At 38.0% G+C, this 17,098-nt stretch overlaps 1 protein-coding gene across 3 annotated transcripts in view; it reads left to right on the top strand.

Annotated features, from left to right (window-relative positions):
- Positions 1 to 2,629, top strand: part of UBE2D1 (ubiquitin conjugating enzyme E2 D1) — a 38,304-nt gene extending 35,675 nt beyond the window's left edge. For 2 of the 3 annotated variants that reach the window (XM_036336790.1, XM_036336789.1), the window contains 3 exons: positions 4 to 97; positions 641 to 687; positions 786 to 2,629. In XM_036336790.1, coding sequence (XP_036192683.1) covers positions 4 to 97; positions 641 to 687; positions 786 to 868 — 224 coding nt within the window. In that variant the 3' untranslated portion in view covers positions 869 to 2,629. The remainder of the gene's footprint in view (positions 1 to 3; positions 98 to 640; positions 688 to 785) is intronic. The other variant, XM_036336791.1, reaches the window with a different exon arrangement.
- Positions 2,630 to 17,098: the final 14,469 nt, after the last annotated feature.

Raw genomic sequence — 17,098 nt, forward strand, 5'->3', positions numbered from 1 at the left:
TAGTTTTATTGTCCATATGTTCTCTACTTTGTGATCCTAATCCAGATGACCCCTTAGTACCAGATATTGCACAAATCTATAAATCAGACAAAGAAAAGTAAGTATTACCAATATATTTAATAAGTACATTTAGTTATGCTTATTATACTTAACATTGATTTTGTTTTTCTTTCCAGTGTAGTAAACCTTTCTTTTTAAACTCTGTTTTTTTACAAAATAAAATCTTGTTCTTTTTCACATACTGTTCAATCCTTTACTTTTTAAGAGTACACATTCTGTATTTGCACAGTAGGTTATGTTTTTGGTAGGGAAGAATGATGTATAATTCTAGGGAGTAAATTTAAAAATGAAAGAATTTGGTGATTGGGAAGTGTTGGATATTATATTCCTAATCTCCCAGGAAAAGAAGTTATCCCTAACCCACCCAAACTGACCTAGTTTTCAAGCTGTTTCATCTTACTGATACCATTGATTCATTTGCAATTTACAAATAATGCTCATTGCCCTTTATAGATTATTACCATAAATTGTTTTCTTTTTCATTTTGTTATTTATAATTTAGGTATGTTTTCATATAGGTTGTAGACAAATCCATCAGGTAAAAATTTGACTTAAGTTTTCTGTTTTATTTATGCATAAGGCGAAGTCACGTTGAACCAATAATTGGTATAAGTATGATTACTGCAAGTAAGCATGGGAGGGTAGAGTATACTGTTTTATGTAGATAGATCTTCTACAAGATTCAATTTGTATGTTTTTACTGTATCCCTTTTGTATGCCTACAGATACAACAGACACGCAAGAGAATGGACTCAGAAATATGCAATGTAAAATAAAAATAAATTTCATATATACCAGAGTACTGTAAAATCTAGGTTTTTTTCAATATTAACAGTAAATTGAGCACTGTTTACTGTTTCATTGTATCATGAAATCTTTTGATTTTTATCCATTTTAAATGTATTTCTGAAGCAAGACTAAACAAACTTCCAAAAATACCCTTAAGACTGTGATGAAAGTCTTTTTGTATGCATTGAGAAAGACATTTATTATGGATTTTAAGATACTTGGACATCTGCATCTTCAGCTTACAAGATCTACAAAACATCTGAAAAGTAACCAAATTATTTTTTGCTGAAATTAGATGTTTTTACATGAGAAATACTGTATGTGTTGTCTGTGTCGTCAGTTTTATAAATCTATTCAGATTTCATTCTTTGTTAGCTCACTTTATAATTTGTATTTTTTTACTGTATAGACTAAATATATTCTATTTACATGTATGTCAACTCATTACTTTTTTCCTGTGAACAGTATTGAAAAAAACCGAACAGCTGATAATTAAATGAATTAACTGTCTGTCTCCCTTGTCTTAGGGTTTTCTGTGTAGATCAATTGCAGATTTCTTAAACCTGAATGATCTTTACACTGTAATTCTCAGTATACTGATTATGGAGAAACACTTGTTTTGATTTTGTTATACTTGACTTAACTTTATTGCAATGTGAATTAATTGCACTGCTAAGTAGGAAGATGTGTAACTTTTATTTGTTGTTATTCACATTTGAATTTTTTTCTGTATAGGCAATATTATAATGACACCTTTTACAGATCTTAATGTAGCTTTTCCATATAAATAAAATGCTTTTTCTACTACTTGTCTTGATTACTTAAAAAGATAAAATAATACTTTATAAGTAAAGGATCAAAACTCTGTTAAATTTTGCATGAAAATTAATTCCAAATTGTGAGACTAAGGTCTGTTGATTTGGCTAATTAACCACCATTAGTTATATAAATTTTATTGCTTTAGCTTTTTATCTGTTCACTAAATTGTCAGTCTAAAGGTGATATAGATTGGTCCCTTGTTATAGAAGAGAATTTAAAATAAGTTAGGGTTTGTCTTGGATCACAACTAAAATGGATTAATTACTGAAGTACTAAGATGTGTGTGTATAAGATAGTGTCACCCACACTGAAGAAAAATCTGTATAGACCTGAAGAATAAGTAGGTTAATTCATTAAAATACCACTCTAGATGTAACTGACATTGCATTTCTTCACATTTTAAAATTATAATTTCCAAAATAGAATTTTAGTGCCATCCACTTTGAAAAAGAGCATCCTTTTTTTTTCTTTTTCTTTTTTACTATAGAAATTAGGGCAAAAATTCTAAAATGATGCTTCTCCTGGCTTTATAAATTGCCAGTAAAAAGTAGTTAAATAAGCAGGTTATCTTTGCAGATATTAAAGAAAGCTTGAAAGTATTTTAACTTGGGAAAAATACACCTCTAATTATTAGCATGTTTACTAAACTTGGGTGAGTGTCATTTTTAAGAAGAGTGATAGCTCTTCTGATTATGCGGTAGCTATATAAGTGTGCAAGAATCTGTGACGGATGTAGTCATTAGCAAGACATTTAAATCACTGAAGTATTTTACCATGGTTCATTATTATTAAAACACAGAATAACCCGTTGTTAGAAAGTGTGTTTTTATAAATGAATGTAAAATATTTAAATGAATTGTGAAATGGATGTTTAAGAAAATATAGGTTTAAAAGTAATTATATTAAGTGATGTCTTGAAACAGGCATATTATGAAGAACACTCCCAGTTATATTATTATAAGCTGCATTCTCCCAAAATTTGAACACTCAACATCATTAGATTTTAGTATTTAGGATATTTTGATAGGGATTTTGTTTCATGAATATCTTACACTTTTTTATAAACTTTCATTTGTGTGGCATTTATTTTTGGAAGTGTCTTTTTTTTTCTTTATTAAAGTTTTTGAAACTTGCCTAACTCTTGTTTGCCTTTGCTTACATCTGAATGGTACAGCCAGACTCCTGAGGAGTGAGCACAAGTTCTTAACTAAAATGTTCGGAGTTCATCGGTGGCATAATGATCAGTCAAATCACCATTTGGTACATTGCTTTTGCTTAATTCTAACAAAGAGTACACCAGTTAACGTTTATAACCGTAAACCCCAAGCCAGGGGCCTTCCTCCACAAACCATTAACTGAAGGACCTCCTTAGAGTGAAAGAAATGAGTAGTCTTTTGGAGATTTGGGATCCTACTCGAAGTCCTGGATGCTCCGCGATCTAGTCGAAAGCTATAGTTAAGCCCTAGCTGGTTTGGCTCAGTGGACAGAGCGTCGGCCTGCATACTGAACAGGGTCCTGGGTTCGATTCTGGACGAGGGCACATGCCTGGGTTGCAGGCTCAATCCCCAGTAGGGGATGTGCAGAAGGCAGCTGATCAATGATTCTCTCTCATCATTGATGTTTCTATCTCTCCCTCTCCCTTCCTCTCTGAAATCAATAAAAATATATTGAAATGAAAAAAAAAAGGAAACTATAGTTAAATTGTAATTGACCCATACACTCAATCAGCAAGACAGTTTGTAAGGGCAACCTCACCCTCATCCCCCAACTATCTTCAAAGCATATGATTTCTGAAATATGGGTTTTACACATGCCTATGTAAACCATGTATTACTAATTTTTGCTTTAAATTACCCACCCATCCCCACCCCAACTGCCCATCCTACTATTAATTTTGTTAGGGAAAATTAAAATTTTTATTTTTAAATCAGCTACTGATCAATTTCAAAGGTTCAACAGGTATTAAGTAGACACACATAAATAGTACACAAGGCAACCCTAAGAATATTTATGAGTGACTTTTAAAAAAACTTGATAGAAACAGTACTACATATCGTTTTCATTGCTCTTATTATTACAACTAGAAGCCCATTGCAGGAGGATTCCTGCAAGAATAGGGCTTCCTCCCGCCGATCGCTCTGCCAATCGCCACAGCCCAGGGACACAGATGGGGGTCCCGCCTGCCCAGGGCCTCACACGGGGGTCCAGGCTGGGGGCGGGGCTTAGGCAGCCCATTCATGCTGCCACCCAGGGCCGCACACAGGGGTCCCGGCTGGGGGTGGGGCTTAGGCGGCACACAGGGCCCAGATGGCGGCTAGCACTGGCTTGCCCTGCCTGCAGTATGCAAATTAGCCACCATCTTTGTCGGTGGTTAACTTGCATATCACACTGATTAGCCAATGGGAAGCGTAGCGAAGGTACGGTCAATTACCATGTTTGTCTATTAGGTAGGATGATCCATTTATCTTTGTACATTATTCAGTCATTGATGTTTCACAGGATCCTGCCCTCTCACAGTTCTGTATTTTTTTAAATAACGTTTTTATTTTTCAATTACGGTTGACATACACTACTATATTATTTTCAGATGTTTAGCCCAGTTATTAGACATTTAAATAACTTATGAAGTGATCACTCTAGTAAATCTAGTACCTATCTGACACCATTTTAAAATGGAAACATTAGGGCACATACCTCGCTCCCAGGCTCAATCCCTGCTCCCAGGCTAAATCCCCAGTTGGGGTGCATGCAGGAGGCAACTAATCAATGCGACTCTCTCACATCTATGTTTCTCTCTGTCTCTCCCCATCCCTTCCATGCTCTCAAAAATCAATGGAAAAATATCCTCGGGCGAGGATTAGAAAAGAAAAAGGAAATGGGCAAATTCTTTTCTCTAAGATTAAAAGAAATTCCTGGTCTTCAAGCTATTTATATAATGTTTATTTATTAGTAGTCAACTTGAAATAGACTCAAAATCCAGCCCAGTGAATGATTTAAAATTTGAGTTCTGCAGTAGAATCATCAGTCCTATTACTTATTCTTATTAGGACCAACCACGGAAAATGTGATTAGTGCTTTAGCCGTGACCATATAAACAGGGCTTCAGTGGATTCAAACTGTTGACCTTGGTCTGTTAAGATATAACAGAGCACTGCTTTTTTTAAAAAAAAAGTTTATTTACAACTTTCAAGTGATTATTAAAACAATAACATCTGAATGTTTAGAGTTCAGTTCTATAACTATTAACTGTAAACTAGAACTTTCAAAAATATTTTCTTTAAAGCAGAAGTTTAATTGCAATTTAAAAGCCCTAAAATGTAATGCAGGTTATTTGTGAAAGTTCTCGTTTTTTATAGGGCTTCTCTTTTCCTGTTATGACAGTTGTATGATACAAACATAAGGCAGCAGGTAGAGATTCATCTCATTTCACTTGTGAAAAATCCTATGCATTGTCATTTCTACTCTTTTTGATATGGAGTGATAGCTACAAACTTCCCTTAAACTGTAATTGATGCACTTTCACCAGGAGTTTTTTTGGGAGTGGTGGTAACTGGACATGAGTGGGCAGCTGATATTTTTGGTTGTAGAAATCAATTGTAATGTATTAGTCGTGGTGGTTTTATGTCACATGGAAATTTCTGCTCCCATTGTCCTGTTATGTTAGGAATGTGTTTTTAAGGTATAAATGAACTGAACTAATAAAAAGAGGGAATATTCACCCAAAATTACTAGCATTTGGGGGTATTTTTGTATAATAAGATACATTTCTTTAAAAATTTATTTTAACACTCCCTTAGGTTCTACTGTTCTAGAGGGAGGGACGTGCCTTTCTTACCTCGGGAGGAAGCTGTTTTTATTGGCACAAGGTCCGAGCTATGCTTTCCCCATATCATGTACGTGATTGTTTAAGCCCCCTAGTGCAAAAGATCATTGTGAGTTTGTATGAAATATTTTATATGTAAAGTGAGGAACAGATAACACCACTTGTGTTATCACTTCAGATACACTTGTCTTGGCCGTCCCACAACCATCCATGCATTCATTATGTCCGTAGAAGAATTCGCAAGACTAAGCATATGGTCGCACTCACAGTTTTATTTATTGTAGTGACACAGCAAAGACACACAGCTGGATGGGTCAGTAACGGGAACGGAGATAAGGCAGAGTCTGGAGGAATCCATGTGCAGGCTTCCTATGTTCTCTCCGAAGAGGCACAGAGAGGGACTCTGAAATGCAATAACACAGCACAGTGTTTCTGTCCAGGAAAGTCTGTTTGAGATGCTAAGTCCAGGTTTTGTTTTTTGGTGGTTTTTGGGGGGGGCAGGGGGACGGTCCGGGCAAGGAGGGACTAAATCATGTAGATAGTCTGCCCTTCAAAATTCTAATCTTTCAGAAGAAAAGTGTTCCTCATAAGTCATATTATTTAAAACATCTATAGTCAGCACAGCAGACACAATGCCACATAGGGAAAGTGACAAAAGCCAAGTTCCTAGATGCCAGCTGAGGGCCAACCTGGGAAGCAAAGCCTTCTAAAGGTCAGGTCTGCGCCATTTGTTGAAAAGACAAATCTTTCCCCCTGAAAGGTCTTGGTACCCCCTTCAATGAGGTTTATAAACCCCCTTCATAGAGGTTTATCTCTGGACTCTCAGTTCTATTGATTTCTACACCTTATGCCAGTACCAAGCTGGCATTGATTATTGTAGCTTTGTAGTGACTTTTGAAATCGAAAGGGGTGGGTGTTCCAACTTTGTTCTTTTACGATATTGTGTCGACTATTCCAAATGTATTTTAGGATTGCATTTGCTAATACTTCGTTGAGGATTTTTGCATCTATGTTCATGAGAGAAGTGGTATGACCCACAATGCAAATATTTGGATTGTGGTGCCCACCAAATGAAAGCTGAATCAACTCAATATCATGTACAATAATAATTATGGGCATTTCCTTCCATTGAACCTGATCATCCAGACATACTTAGAGGCTCAAAGAGGCTGCTTCTGGGCAGTTTAACATTCTCAGGATACTTTGTGTCTTGATTATTTCCCTTAGCCACACATGGCCATGAATGCTTCTTTAAAAAATATATGTATATTTTTTATTGATTTCAAAGATGGAGGGAGAGGGAGATGGAAACATCAATGATGAGCGAGAATCATTGATCAGCTCCTCCTGCACATCCCACACGGGATCGAGCCCACATCTGGGCATGTGCCCCAACCAGGCATCACACCATGACCTCCTGGTTCATAGCTCGACACTCAACCACTGAGCCACACTGGCCAAGCCAGTTTGTCATTTTTTAATATCTTTTTAACAACCAGCTTTTAGTTTCATTGATTTAAAAAAAAAATTATTTTCTGGTCTGTATTTCATTTACTTCTAGTCTTTGTTACTTCCTTCCTTCTGCTAACTTTGGACTTAGTTCCTCTTTTTGTAGTTTCTTGAGGTGTAAAGATGGGTTGTTTATTTGAAGTCTTTCTGTTGTGTAAATATACACATTTATCACTATAAAATCCCCTCTTAGAACTGTTTCCATTTTTGTTAACTTCAGATATTTTAAATTTTCACGTTTGTTTTCTTTTGACCCTTGGTTTTTCAGGAGTGTGTTGTTTATTTATAAATCTTTGTGAATTTTCTAGCTTTCTTCCTGTTATTGATTTCTAGTTTCATACTATTGTGGTCTAAGATCCTGGGTAAAATTTCAGTCTTCTGAAATCTGCTAAGATTTATCTTGTGACCTATCATGTGATCTATTCTGGACGATGTTCTGTCTGGAAGATCTATTTATTATGTTGAAAGTGGTGTTTTGAATTCCTCTACCATCTTTGTATTGTCCATTTCTCCCTTCAGATCTGTTAGTGTTTGCTTAATATATTTATATACTCCAGTGTTGGGAGCATATGTATTTCAGATTGTTATATATTCTTGATGAATTTACCCCTTTATCATTATACAATGACTTTGTCGCTTGTTACAGTTTTTGGCTTAAAGTTTCTCTCTGATATAACTAGCTACCCTGCTTTCTTTTGGTTTCTACTTGCACAGAATATCTTTTTTGATCCCTTCACTTTGAGCCTATGTATATCCTTATGGCTGAAGTGAGTCTCTTTAGGCAGCATATAGTAGGGTCTTTTAAAAAAAAATTCATCTAACCATTCTATGTATTTTATTTTTAAAATGTTTATTGATTTCAGAAGGGAAGGGAGAGAGAGAGAGAGATGGAAACATCAATTATGAGAGAATCATCAATTGGCTGCCTCCTGCACAACCCCTATTGGTGATCGAGTCTGCAACCTGGGCATGTGCCCTGACCCAAAATCAAACCAGCAATCTCTTGGTGCATAGGTCAATGCTCAACCTTTGAGCCACACTGGCTGAGCCACTCTATGTCTTTTACTTGTAATTGGATGTAATCCATTTATATTTAGAGTATTTATTTATTTTTAATCCTCACCTGAGGATATTTTTTTTTCCATTTATTTTTGAGAGAGTGGGAGGCAGGGGGAGAGAACTTAATAATTTAATATGGTTTCTTTTGTGTTATCCTGTAGATCACATAGGCTTTCTTCACTCCTTTTTTCATTCTCTTTTTTTATTCTCTTCTGATTGGGTAATATCAAAGTTCTTGTCTTCTAACTCACAGATTCTTTTTTCTGCTTGTTCCATTGTCTTGATGTTCTCTATTGCATTTTGTATTTTATTTGTTGAGTTCTTTAGCTCCGAATTCGTTTTAGTCTTTTTTAATATTTGTATTTCTATATTAAGCTGTTTGTTTTGAAAATGTATTGTTTTTTTGGTTTTATTGAGTTGTCTTTTTTTTCAATCTTTAATTTCTTTATTGATTAAGGTATTACATATGTGACCTCATTCCCCCCAAAACCCCCTCCCTCACTCATGCCCTCGCCCCCCTGTTGTTCGTGTCCATTGGTTGGCCTTATATGCGTGCATACAAGTCCTTTGGTTGATCTCTTCCCCTTACCCCAACCCTCCCCTACTTTCCCTCTGAGGTTTGACAGTCTTATCGCTGCTTCTCTATTGAATTGTCTTGTAGCACACTGAGTTCTCTTAAAACAGCTATTTTGAAATCAGGTAAATTTCAGATCTCTATGTTTGGAGATGGGTTCCTGGAAGGATGTGATCCTTGATGGCATCATGTTTCGTTGATTTAAAGTAGCACCTCCTCTAGTCTTGACTAGTTGCCTTCAGGAGAGAGGAAACTTCATCAGCTCTGCTAGGGATTCTGAGGCTTTCTCCCACCTTCTGGGCACACCTGCTCCATGCTTCTTGCTCCCTCTCGTGGCAGAATTCTTAAGCTAGTATGCCTTCTCTCGATTCTCATTGAGTGTTGACAGTGTATCTTGATTGGCCTTAGTTTGTTCCTCTTTTTGTAGTTCCCTGAGAGAGGCTGTTTATTTGAAGTCTTTCTGTCGTCTTAATATATGCATTTATCACTATAAGATTCCCTCTTCGAGCCGTTTCCTGACATTCTGGATGGGCTGAGAGAGAAATGGGCCCCTTTTGCAGTGTCCCACACAGCTGGGGAAGCTGGGTGCTCACTCCCACCCTCTCGCTTTTCCTCACTGGAGAAATCACAGCCTCAGAAGATCTCTCGGCCTTAAGCTGTGCCATTTGGGCAGATGGGTGACATGGGTAAAGTCAAACTGTTCATCTTACTTCTCCAGTGAGTCTAAACTTAAGTTTGCTTCAGCATTGTCCTGGAGTTCTCTGCTGGAAACATGGACTTCCACAACGGCTCTTTCATCTGTAAATGATTGTCTAAGACAGTGAGTGTTTTGCAGGGGTTCCTGGACTTTGGACAAGAGGGACTGGAACTGGTTTACGGGCCACTGCAGGACCAAAACCTGTATGCCTATGACCAGATGTGTGGGTGGGCAAGACTCCTGGGTCCTTGGCAGCTGGTGCTGGATTCCATGGCTCTCACAGAGGCATTTGTGTCTGAGGATGGATGCCAGGTTGTTGGGAGTGGAGCATGAACGAGGGGTAGCTTATTCTCTCATAACACTGATGTCACTCTACCCCCCGTGTGTGTAATTGCCCTTTCCATGCTGTATTGTCAGTATCGTTAATTGTGAGATCCTTTGCATTTCCCGTTTTTGACTCCCTAGGACCTAGCACAGTATTTGGCACATAAGAACTCAAGTATTTATTGAATAAATAAATGAATGATCTAGGCCTTGGAAAAAAAGGATCTGAAGTGGGAAGACATTAATTAAAATGAGAGAAACCACACAAAGATAATAAAGTCGAAGAAAAGTAAAAATAGCCTTGGTAGGTCTGTGTGCAATTAATGAAAGAAAAGATTAGGTGGAAAAGGCAGATCTACTGGGTGTGAAATCTTGATTTGATAGCCTCTACTTTCTCAGAGTACATTTTTAACCAGCAAAGTGATGAGAGGACAGCATTTGTTTAGGGATATTTGTTCAGCAGAGAATTTGTATTGAAATAACCTGTCATGCTAGAAATCCTCAGAGTCATTCTTGGCTTCCATATGCTGAACTGGTCAATGAAATTCTGCTGATTAAAATTAGAAAGGCTTTTGGAGTGTGAACCAGTATCTTAGTTCAGATTTTCAGCCTCTCTTCCCTGTATTATAGCAGTAGCCTCCTAACTCATCTTCTCAACAGTCTCCTCCGCCCCCACTCTTTGTGCTCCTACCAAAGATTTTTCTGAAAACAAGTTTAGCCTGCCTAAAAAGTTACTGGTCTTGGCTAACTCCTTGGCATGTTATACAAGGCCTTTCACAACCTAATGCCACCCAACCTGTTTGGATTTGTCTTGTATCACTCCTTTTCACATGAATATGTACATATATGTATATGTACACCTTGTTCTTATATATATATCTATGACTTGCACATATTGTTTCCTTTTTCTGAAAAGCACCTCCACCCTTCCCCATTTGAGAAAAACCACAAACCAGTACAAATGTTACCTACTCTATGAAGCCACCCTCTACTCTCCTAGGCAGGTTCAAGCAGATGGATCAGACCTTAGTCATTCCTGTATTTTTAGAACAGTATTACAGTATCTATTATGGTGCTGGCTTCTACTAGGAACTGAGTTTTTAAAATTCATGACAAAAGATGAATATTATTGTTTTATTTTAGAAAAAAATTAAAACAATACAGATCTATATAAAGTAAAAGATGAATACCATCTATCACTCCTGAAATACTCAGGTATAATCACCATTAAACCTAATTTTGTGTATATTACCTTGCCCACTTTTTATGCAAGCACACCCATGCATATGTGAGTGTAATTTTTAAAAACTCAAGCCTAAGTGTTTGAATGAATGAATGAAGGAACTTAAGATGTTATTTAAACAATCTACTCATTAAAGTCAAGAAAGAGTGTTTATGGGAATAGAAAAGTAATAATATAATGTGAGCAAGTGTTAGAAAAACAAAACTGCAACTTCATGGCTGATTTCTCTATGCTATGCTTACATAGAGTTAAATATAATTTCAAGGCTGCAAACTGGATTCATAGGTAAACATTTTTAACAAGGTGCAACAAAGTTACTTCTTCCTCTACATCTCTCTGAATATCAGTTTTCATATCTCTACAATAGAAATAATTTATCCTCATAGGATGTGTAAAGGATTAAAGATAATGTACTAAAATGTTTGGCATGCAATTGAGCAATAAAATATAGTTTATTATTTGTATTGATCGGGTGTTTTACAGTAACATGAGGGCAAACGCTGTAGGTTATACTGTTTATTAATAGCATTATTCCATCAATATAATTCTGGATTTCTCCATTCTTTAAGTCAGCTTTCAGGAATATCCAGCAACATGAATTTGGGTTTTATAAATTTGCATAAAATTATAGCTACCCTTTTTGCTTGTCCTACCTCCTGCTGACTCATAGAATCAGCTTTAAAATAGAGAGCTATATTTATTTTGCATAATGCTGCTCCAGCAATGTCTAAAAATAACTGACATGCTCTTAATAATTAAGGCTGCATGCAGACTTGTTCTAATTGAGAAATCACTCAAACTAATTTGAATATCTGGGGACTATTAACATCTGATAGCTCTTTCTAATTTTTCTCTCCCTTCCATCCTTTTGTATACGGATTTTATTTCTTTTCTCCCCCCCCTCCCCTCTATTTTGTATACTTATTTAAAAGGCAAACTCCAATGAAGTGATAACAGACCTTAAGTGAAGGGGAAAAATCATACATTTTAGTAAAATTTACAGGAAAGATCAGGTAGGAAATATTCAGATTATAAATTTTTCCCTCTATTGCTGCAATAAATTATTATACTTTCGTAATTTTTTGTATGTTTATTCTTTGTTCCCACAGGAACAATGTCTTACTTTTTTGTGCTTATTCAATCAATGCCTATCACAGTACTACTTAATTGCTGATGTGTAAATTGTCTTTAAATATGGTGTTTTCAGTATAATCTTATTTCTAGAAATATATTTTACTTAGGAGTTCATAATTACATATATTCCTCTTATTAAACCTATTAGGTGATTGCTTCAATTATAGCTGAATTATTTATCCATTGTAATTACAAAAGCATTACTGGTTTCTTTTAGGAATGTTTTTTCTCCCAGTGATAGCTATGCATCTATGTACCTAACTCGTTTGTTCAGCAGGGAATTACCTTGGTCTCTGACTACTGCTGCTATGTATTGGTGCTACCTTCGGCTTTACTAATGTGCAAGTATCAATAAACCATGCTCATTACTTTCATATGTATATTCCAAAAATTCACATGGTTCCCATCTTTATACATAACTGTGCTTTCTATGGGCAAATAACACTTTTAATAGATAGTTGCTATTTTCTGTGGGGTCAAATTTGTACATAACTAATTTGTGCAGAAACCAATCCTATATAATGAAGACCTAATATGCAAATGGTCCTCACGCCCTTGCACCGGGGCCAGGGGACCTGAGGCTGCAACCCCCGCCCCAGCACCAGGGCCGGGGGACCTGAGACTGCACTGGGGGACCTGAAGCTGTGCCCCCTGCCCAACAGGGCTTGACGGGGGACCTAAGGCTGTGCTCCCCACCCTGCAGGGCTTAAAGGGGGTGGGACTGGCTGGGTCTGGGTCTCATGCAATTTCTAGGTGCGCGTGGGTAGGCGGGGACTTGACTCTGGGTCCCACGGCACACCCCAGACTCTAACAGGAGGGAGATTTTCATATACATTTTACTAATTTTCTTTCATCTCTGACACTTCTATTATAGAGAAAAGGCAAATAGCAATATTAAAATACTTCCTCTAATTAATTCCCTTTTAATGTGCATGAATTTCGTGCACTGGGCCACTAGTTTTTCATATTTTCTTTCCCTCCCTCCCTCTCTCCATCTGTCATGCTCAATGTAGCATGATAGGTATTATAGGAGAATGAAAGAAATAAAACACTCGGTCTTGTCCTCAAGTAGTTTACCATCTATTGAGAAAAAAATATGTACACATAAAAAGCATTACAGCCCTAGCCGGTCTGGCTCAGTGCATAAAGCATCAGCCTGCGGACTGAAGAGTCCCAGGTTCGATTCCAGTCAAGGGCACATGCCCGGTTGTGGGATCGATTCCCAGTAAGGGGCATGCAGGAGGCAGCTGATCAATGATTCTCTTTCACATTGATGTTTCTATCTCTCCCTCTCCCTTCCTCTCTGAAATCAATAAAACTCTATTTTTAAAAAAGCATTACAACCCAGAGTGGTATATGATATATCACAAGTAAATAATACACGCTTATACACTATAGAAGATCCAAGGAAGATATTATGGACTGGAATTATGTGGTTTCTTGACTGAGCCTGAGGGATAGTTTGATATAATGGGGAAAGTGCAAGACAATGAATTGGAAGACCAGGTTTTCAGTACCACCCCATGCTAACTATTGTAACCTTATGACTTGGGCTTTCTGAAGTTAATTTTTCTCGGATGTAAATTGGGAACCATGATGATGATATCTTTTCTGCTTTACTTCAATATGTAAATCATAAAATAAAATGATATAAAATCTTTTGAAAACATTAAAATATGATTACAACCTAAGGATGTGTTGTTTTATTTTATTTTTTAAATATATTTTATTGATTTTTTACAGAGAGGAAGGGAGAGAGATAGAGAGTTAGAAACATCGATGAGAGAGAAACATCGATCAGCCGCCTCCTGCACATCTCCCACTGGGGAGGTGCCCGCAACCCAGGCACATGCCCTTGACCGGAATCGAACCCGGGACCCTTCAGTCCGCAGGCCGACGCTCCATCCACTGAGCCAAACCGGTTCCGGCGGATGTGTTGTTTTAATTTTTCATTACATACCATAGTATTTATTTTTTTTAAAAATATATTTTATTGATTTTTTACAGAGAGGAAGGGAGAGGGATAGAGATTTAGAAACATCGATGAGAGAGTAACTTTTTTTTTTAATATTTTTTTATTAATTTCAGAGAGGATGGAAGAGGGAGAGAGAGATAGAAACATCAAAGATGAGAGAGAATCATTGATTGGCTGCCTCCTGCACGCTCCCCACTGGGGATCGAGCCCGCAACCCGGGCATGTGCCCTTGACCGGAATCGAACCTGGGACCTTTTGGTCTGCAGGTTGACGCTCTACCCACTGAGCCAAACCAGCCAGGGCGAGAGAGTAACTTTGATCAGCTGCCTCCTGCACACCCCCTACTGGGGATGTGCCCACAACTAAGGTACATGCCCTTGACGGGAATCGAACCTGGGACCCTTGAGTCCACAGGCTGACGCTCTACCCACTGAGCCAAACCAGTTAGGGTGCCATAGTATTTATTTTTATTTTGTTAATCCTCAACCGAGGATATTTTTTCCATTGATTTTTTTTTTTTTTTAGGGAGGAAGGGAGGGAGAGAGAGAGAAACATTGATTGGTTGCCTTCTGCATGTGCTCCAATCTGGGCCGGGGATCAAACCTGCAACCCAAGTACATGCCCTTAACTAGGATTCGAACCTGAGACCCTTTGGTGCATGGGCCAACACTCTAACCACTGAGCAACACAGGCCAATACAATACCATAGTATTTATGCTGAAACACTAAGAAATGTTGAAAATACAATAGGAAGAGAGGAGCAATGCTGACATATAGTATGCATGGATACATATTATTTAATAGGGAGAGGAAATTAATGACAGGGCTGTGATACAAATCTGACTTTTTTGTTTGGGGACAATTCATACTATACCTATAATTATTTAGAAGCTAATAATAATTGTTATGAATGATGTAAGGATAATTATAGCCACTATTTATTGAGCCTTTACTATATGCCAGGGACTCTGCTAAGAGATTTTTATGCATTTTCTAATTTCATCTTCACAACAATCCTAAGAATCAACTATTATTGTTCCCATTTCACAGAGGGGAAAACTTGGGTCAGAGAGGTTGTCATTTGGCAAGGTCACACAGCTAGTCAGTAGCAAGGCAGGATTTGAACCTAAATCTGCCTAACTTCTAAACCAGTAATTCCCATGACTTGGGAATATCACACAAAATGCAATGGTAAACTCTGAGCCAAATGAAGTGGTTCAATGTGTTTATTAAATCAGAAGTAGGTCTTTAAATAATAATTTTTTTTTAAGCAAAGGTAAGGAATGAAGTTATAGAGGAAACAGAAAGACCAGTTCCTGGAAGACTTTTGTGCCATGTCTGAGAATTTAAACTGCTTCTGTGGGTAATCAGGAGCCACTGAAGGCTTCAGGTACAGAAATGTAATCATCGCCTGCCTGGCACAGAGGTGAGTTCCATACATACCTAATGAACAATGGGATTTGTCTTTTAGAAAGAGTGACCTGGAGACAATGTGGAATATGGTTTGGAGGGAAGTAAGACTGAAAGTAGGACAACTGTTAAGAGTTTGGGTAAAGATGGCAGAGCCTGAACTGGTGGCATACAGGAGCTGGCTGGTACTGGGTTGGAGAACCAATTATGTGTATCTGCCCAACTTCGGGTTCAGTGACATCAAGGTGATAGTTTGAAATCAGCCATGGTGGGAGTATTTAAGCCACAGATATTGGCAAACACTACAAAGTAGGTCTTTTTTTTTTTTTTTTTTTTTTTTTTTTTTTTTTTTTGAGAGCTGATTTACCAACACATTTGGCCTGAAGAAAAGGTTGGAAAGGAGGAAATATTTACTGGAGGGGTTCATGCGGAATCAGCAATACCTAGCATCAGTTGGTTTGGGGGAGGAGTGTCAAGGGGGGTTATGATTTATCAAGTTACCAGAGGCCTGGTACACAAATTTGTGCACATTGAAAGGAAATTAATTAGAAGAAATATTTTAATATCGCTATTCGCCCTTTCTCTATAATAGAAGTGTCAACCAAATTCACGATCGACAATGACAGATTGAAATGTGTGATTGGCGCCAGCCAGAGCTCTATATGTATCACGCATGCACGAGTCAACTTAGCCTTTTATACAGAGAGAAAAACGTGCTTAATTAGACCTGCTTTCTGATTTAGCTAAACTTTTTCCAGCCCAGGGAAGCACCCAACTTCTCTTTCAGGTAATTGTCAGCAACACAGCAGTAAATATCAACATGAAGCAGATTATTATTGTATATCATGCAGGGAGAACTAAGGGTAAAATATTTAACTACAGCAGTATTTGACTATATTCTGCGCAGTGAGAAAACCTGAAGTCATTTTCAAGGTCCACCATTTCTTCTTTTCAGTCGGGTCAAGTTTCTAAACTTTCTAAATCTCTGTTTTCTGGCTAATGAAAAGAAAACAGAATTCCACCGAGTCTCCTATCTACCTACTCCAGGACTTCTGTGAGGATCAAATGAGATGAGGCACGGGAAAACATTTCACAGACATTTAGTTACAGTGTGATATGTTTCCACCTGGCTATAAAGCAAGCCGTGTTCCTGGGCTGAAGAAACTCCAAAGAGGCTAGTCACTAGGGAGAGGAAGCCGGGTGTTGCTATGTCATTACCTGGCGCACACAGCAGCTGTTTCTGGGCTGGGCTGGGCTGTGGGCCGCATTTTGTGCCATGGGGGCAGCATTGGCTGTGATTTGGTGGGGTATTACTCAGGGTGGTGGTGGGGCCTGTGTCTCACTTGGGGGAAGCCGAGTATTGCTTTGTGGGTGTCAGGTCCACAGTGCCATTTCTCCATAAATGGCCAGTGCGCGTCACAGCAGCTCCTGCACTGACCGTCTGCCCTCTGGTGGTAAGTGCACATCATAGCAACCAGTTGGATGGACACTTAGCATATTAGCCTTTTATATATATAAACTAGTGACCCGGTGCACAGATTTGTGCACATTGAAAGGAAATTAATTAGAAGGTGGCCGGTGAGGCAGGACTGGGCTAAATGGGCCGGACACGCCCTGGAGCCAACCTCCCGCAGTCCCTCCCTGACGTTTGCAGAGTGAGTGGGGTCCCTTCAGCAGGTGGG

Source organism: Myotis myotis, unplaced genomic scaffold (genome assembly GCF_014108235.1).
Source record: "Myotis myotis isolate mMyoMyo1 unplaced genomic scaffold, mMyoMyo1.p scaffold_m19_p_15, whole genome shotgun sequence".
NCBI lineage: Eukaryota > Metazoa > Chordata > Mammalia > Chiroptera > Vespertilionidae > Myotis > Myotis myotis.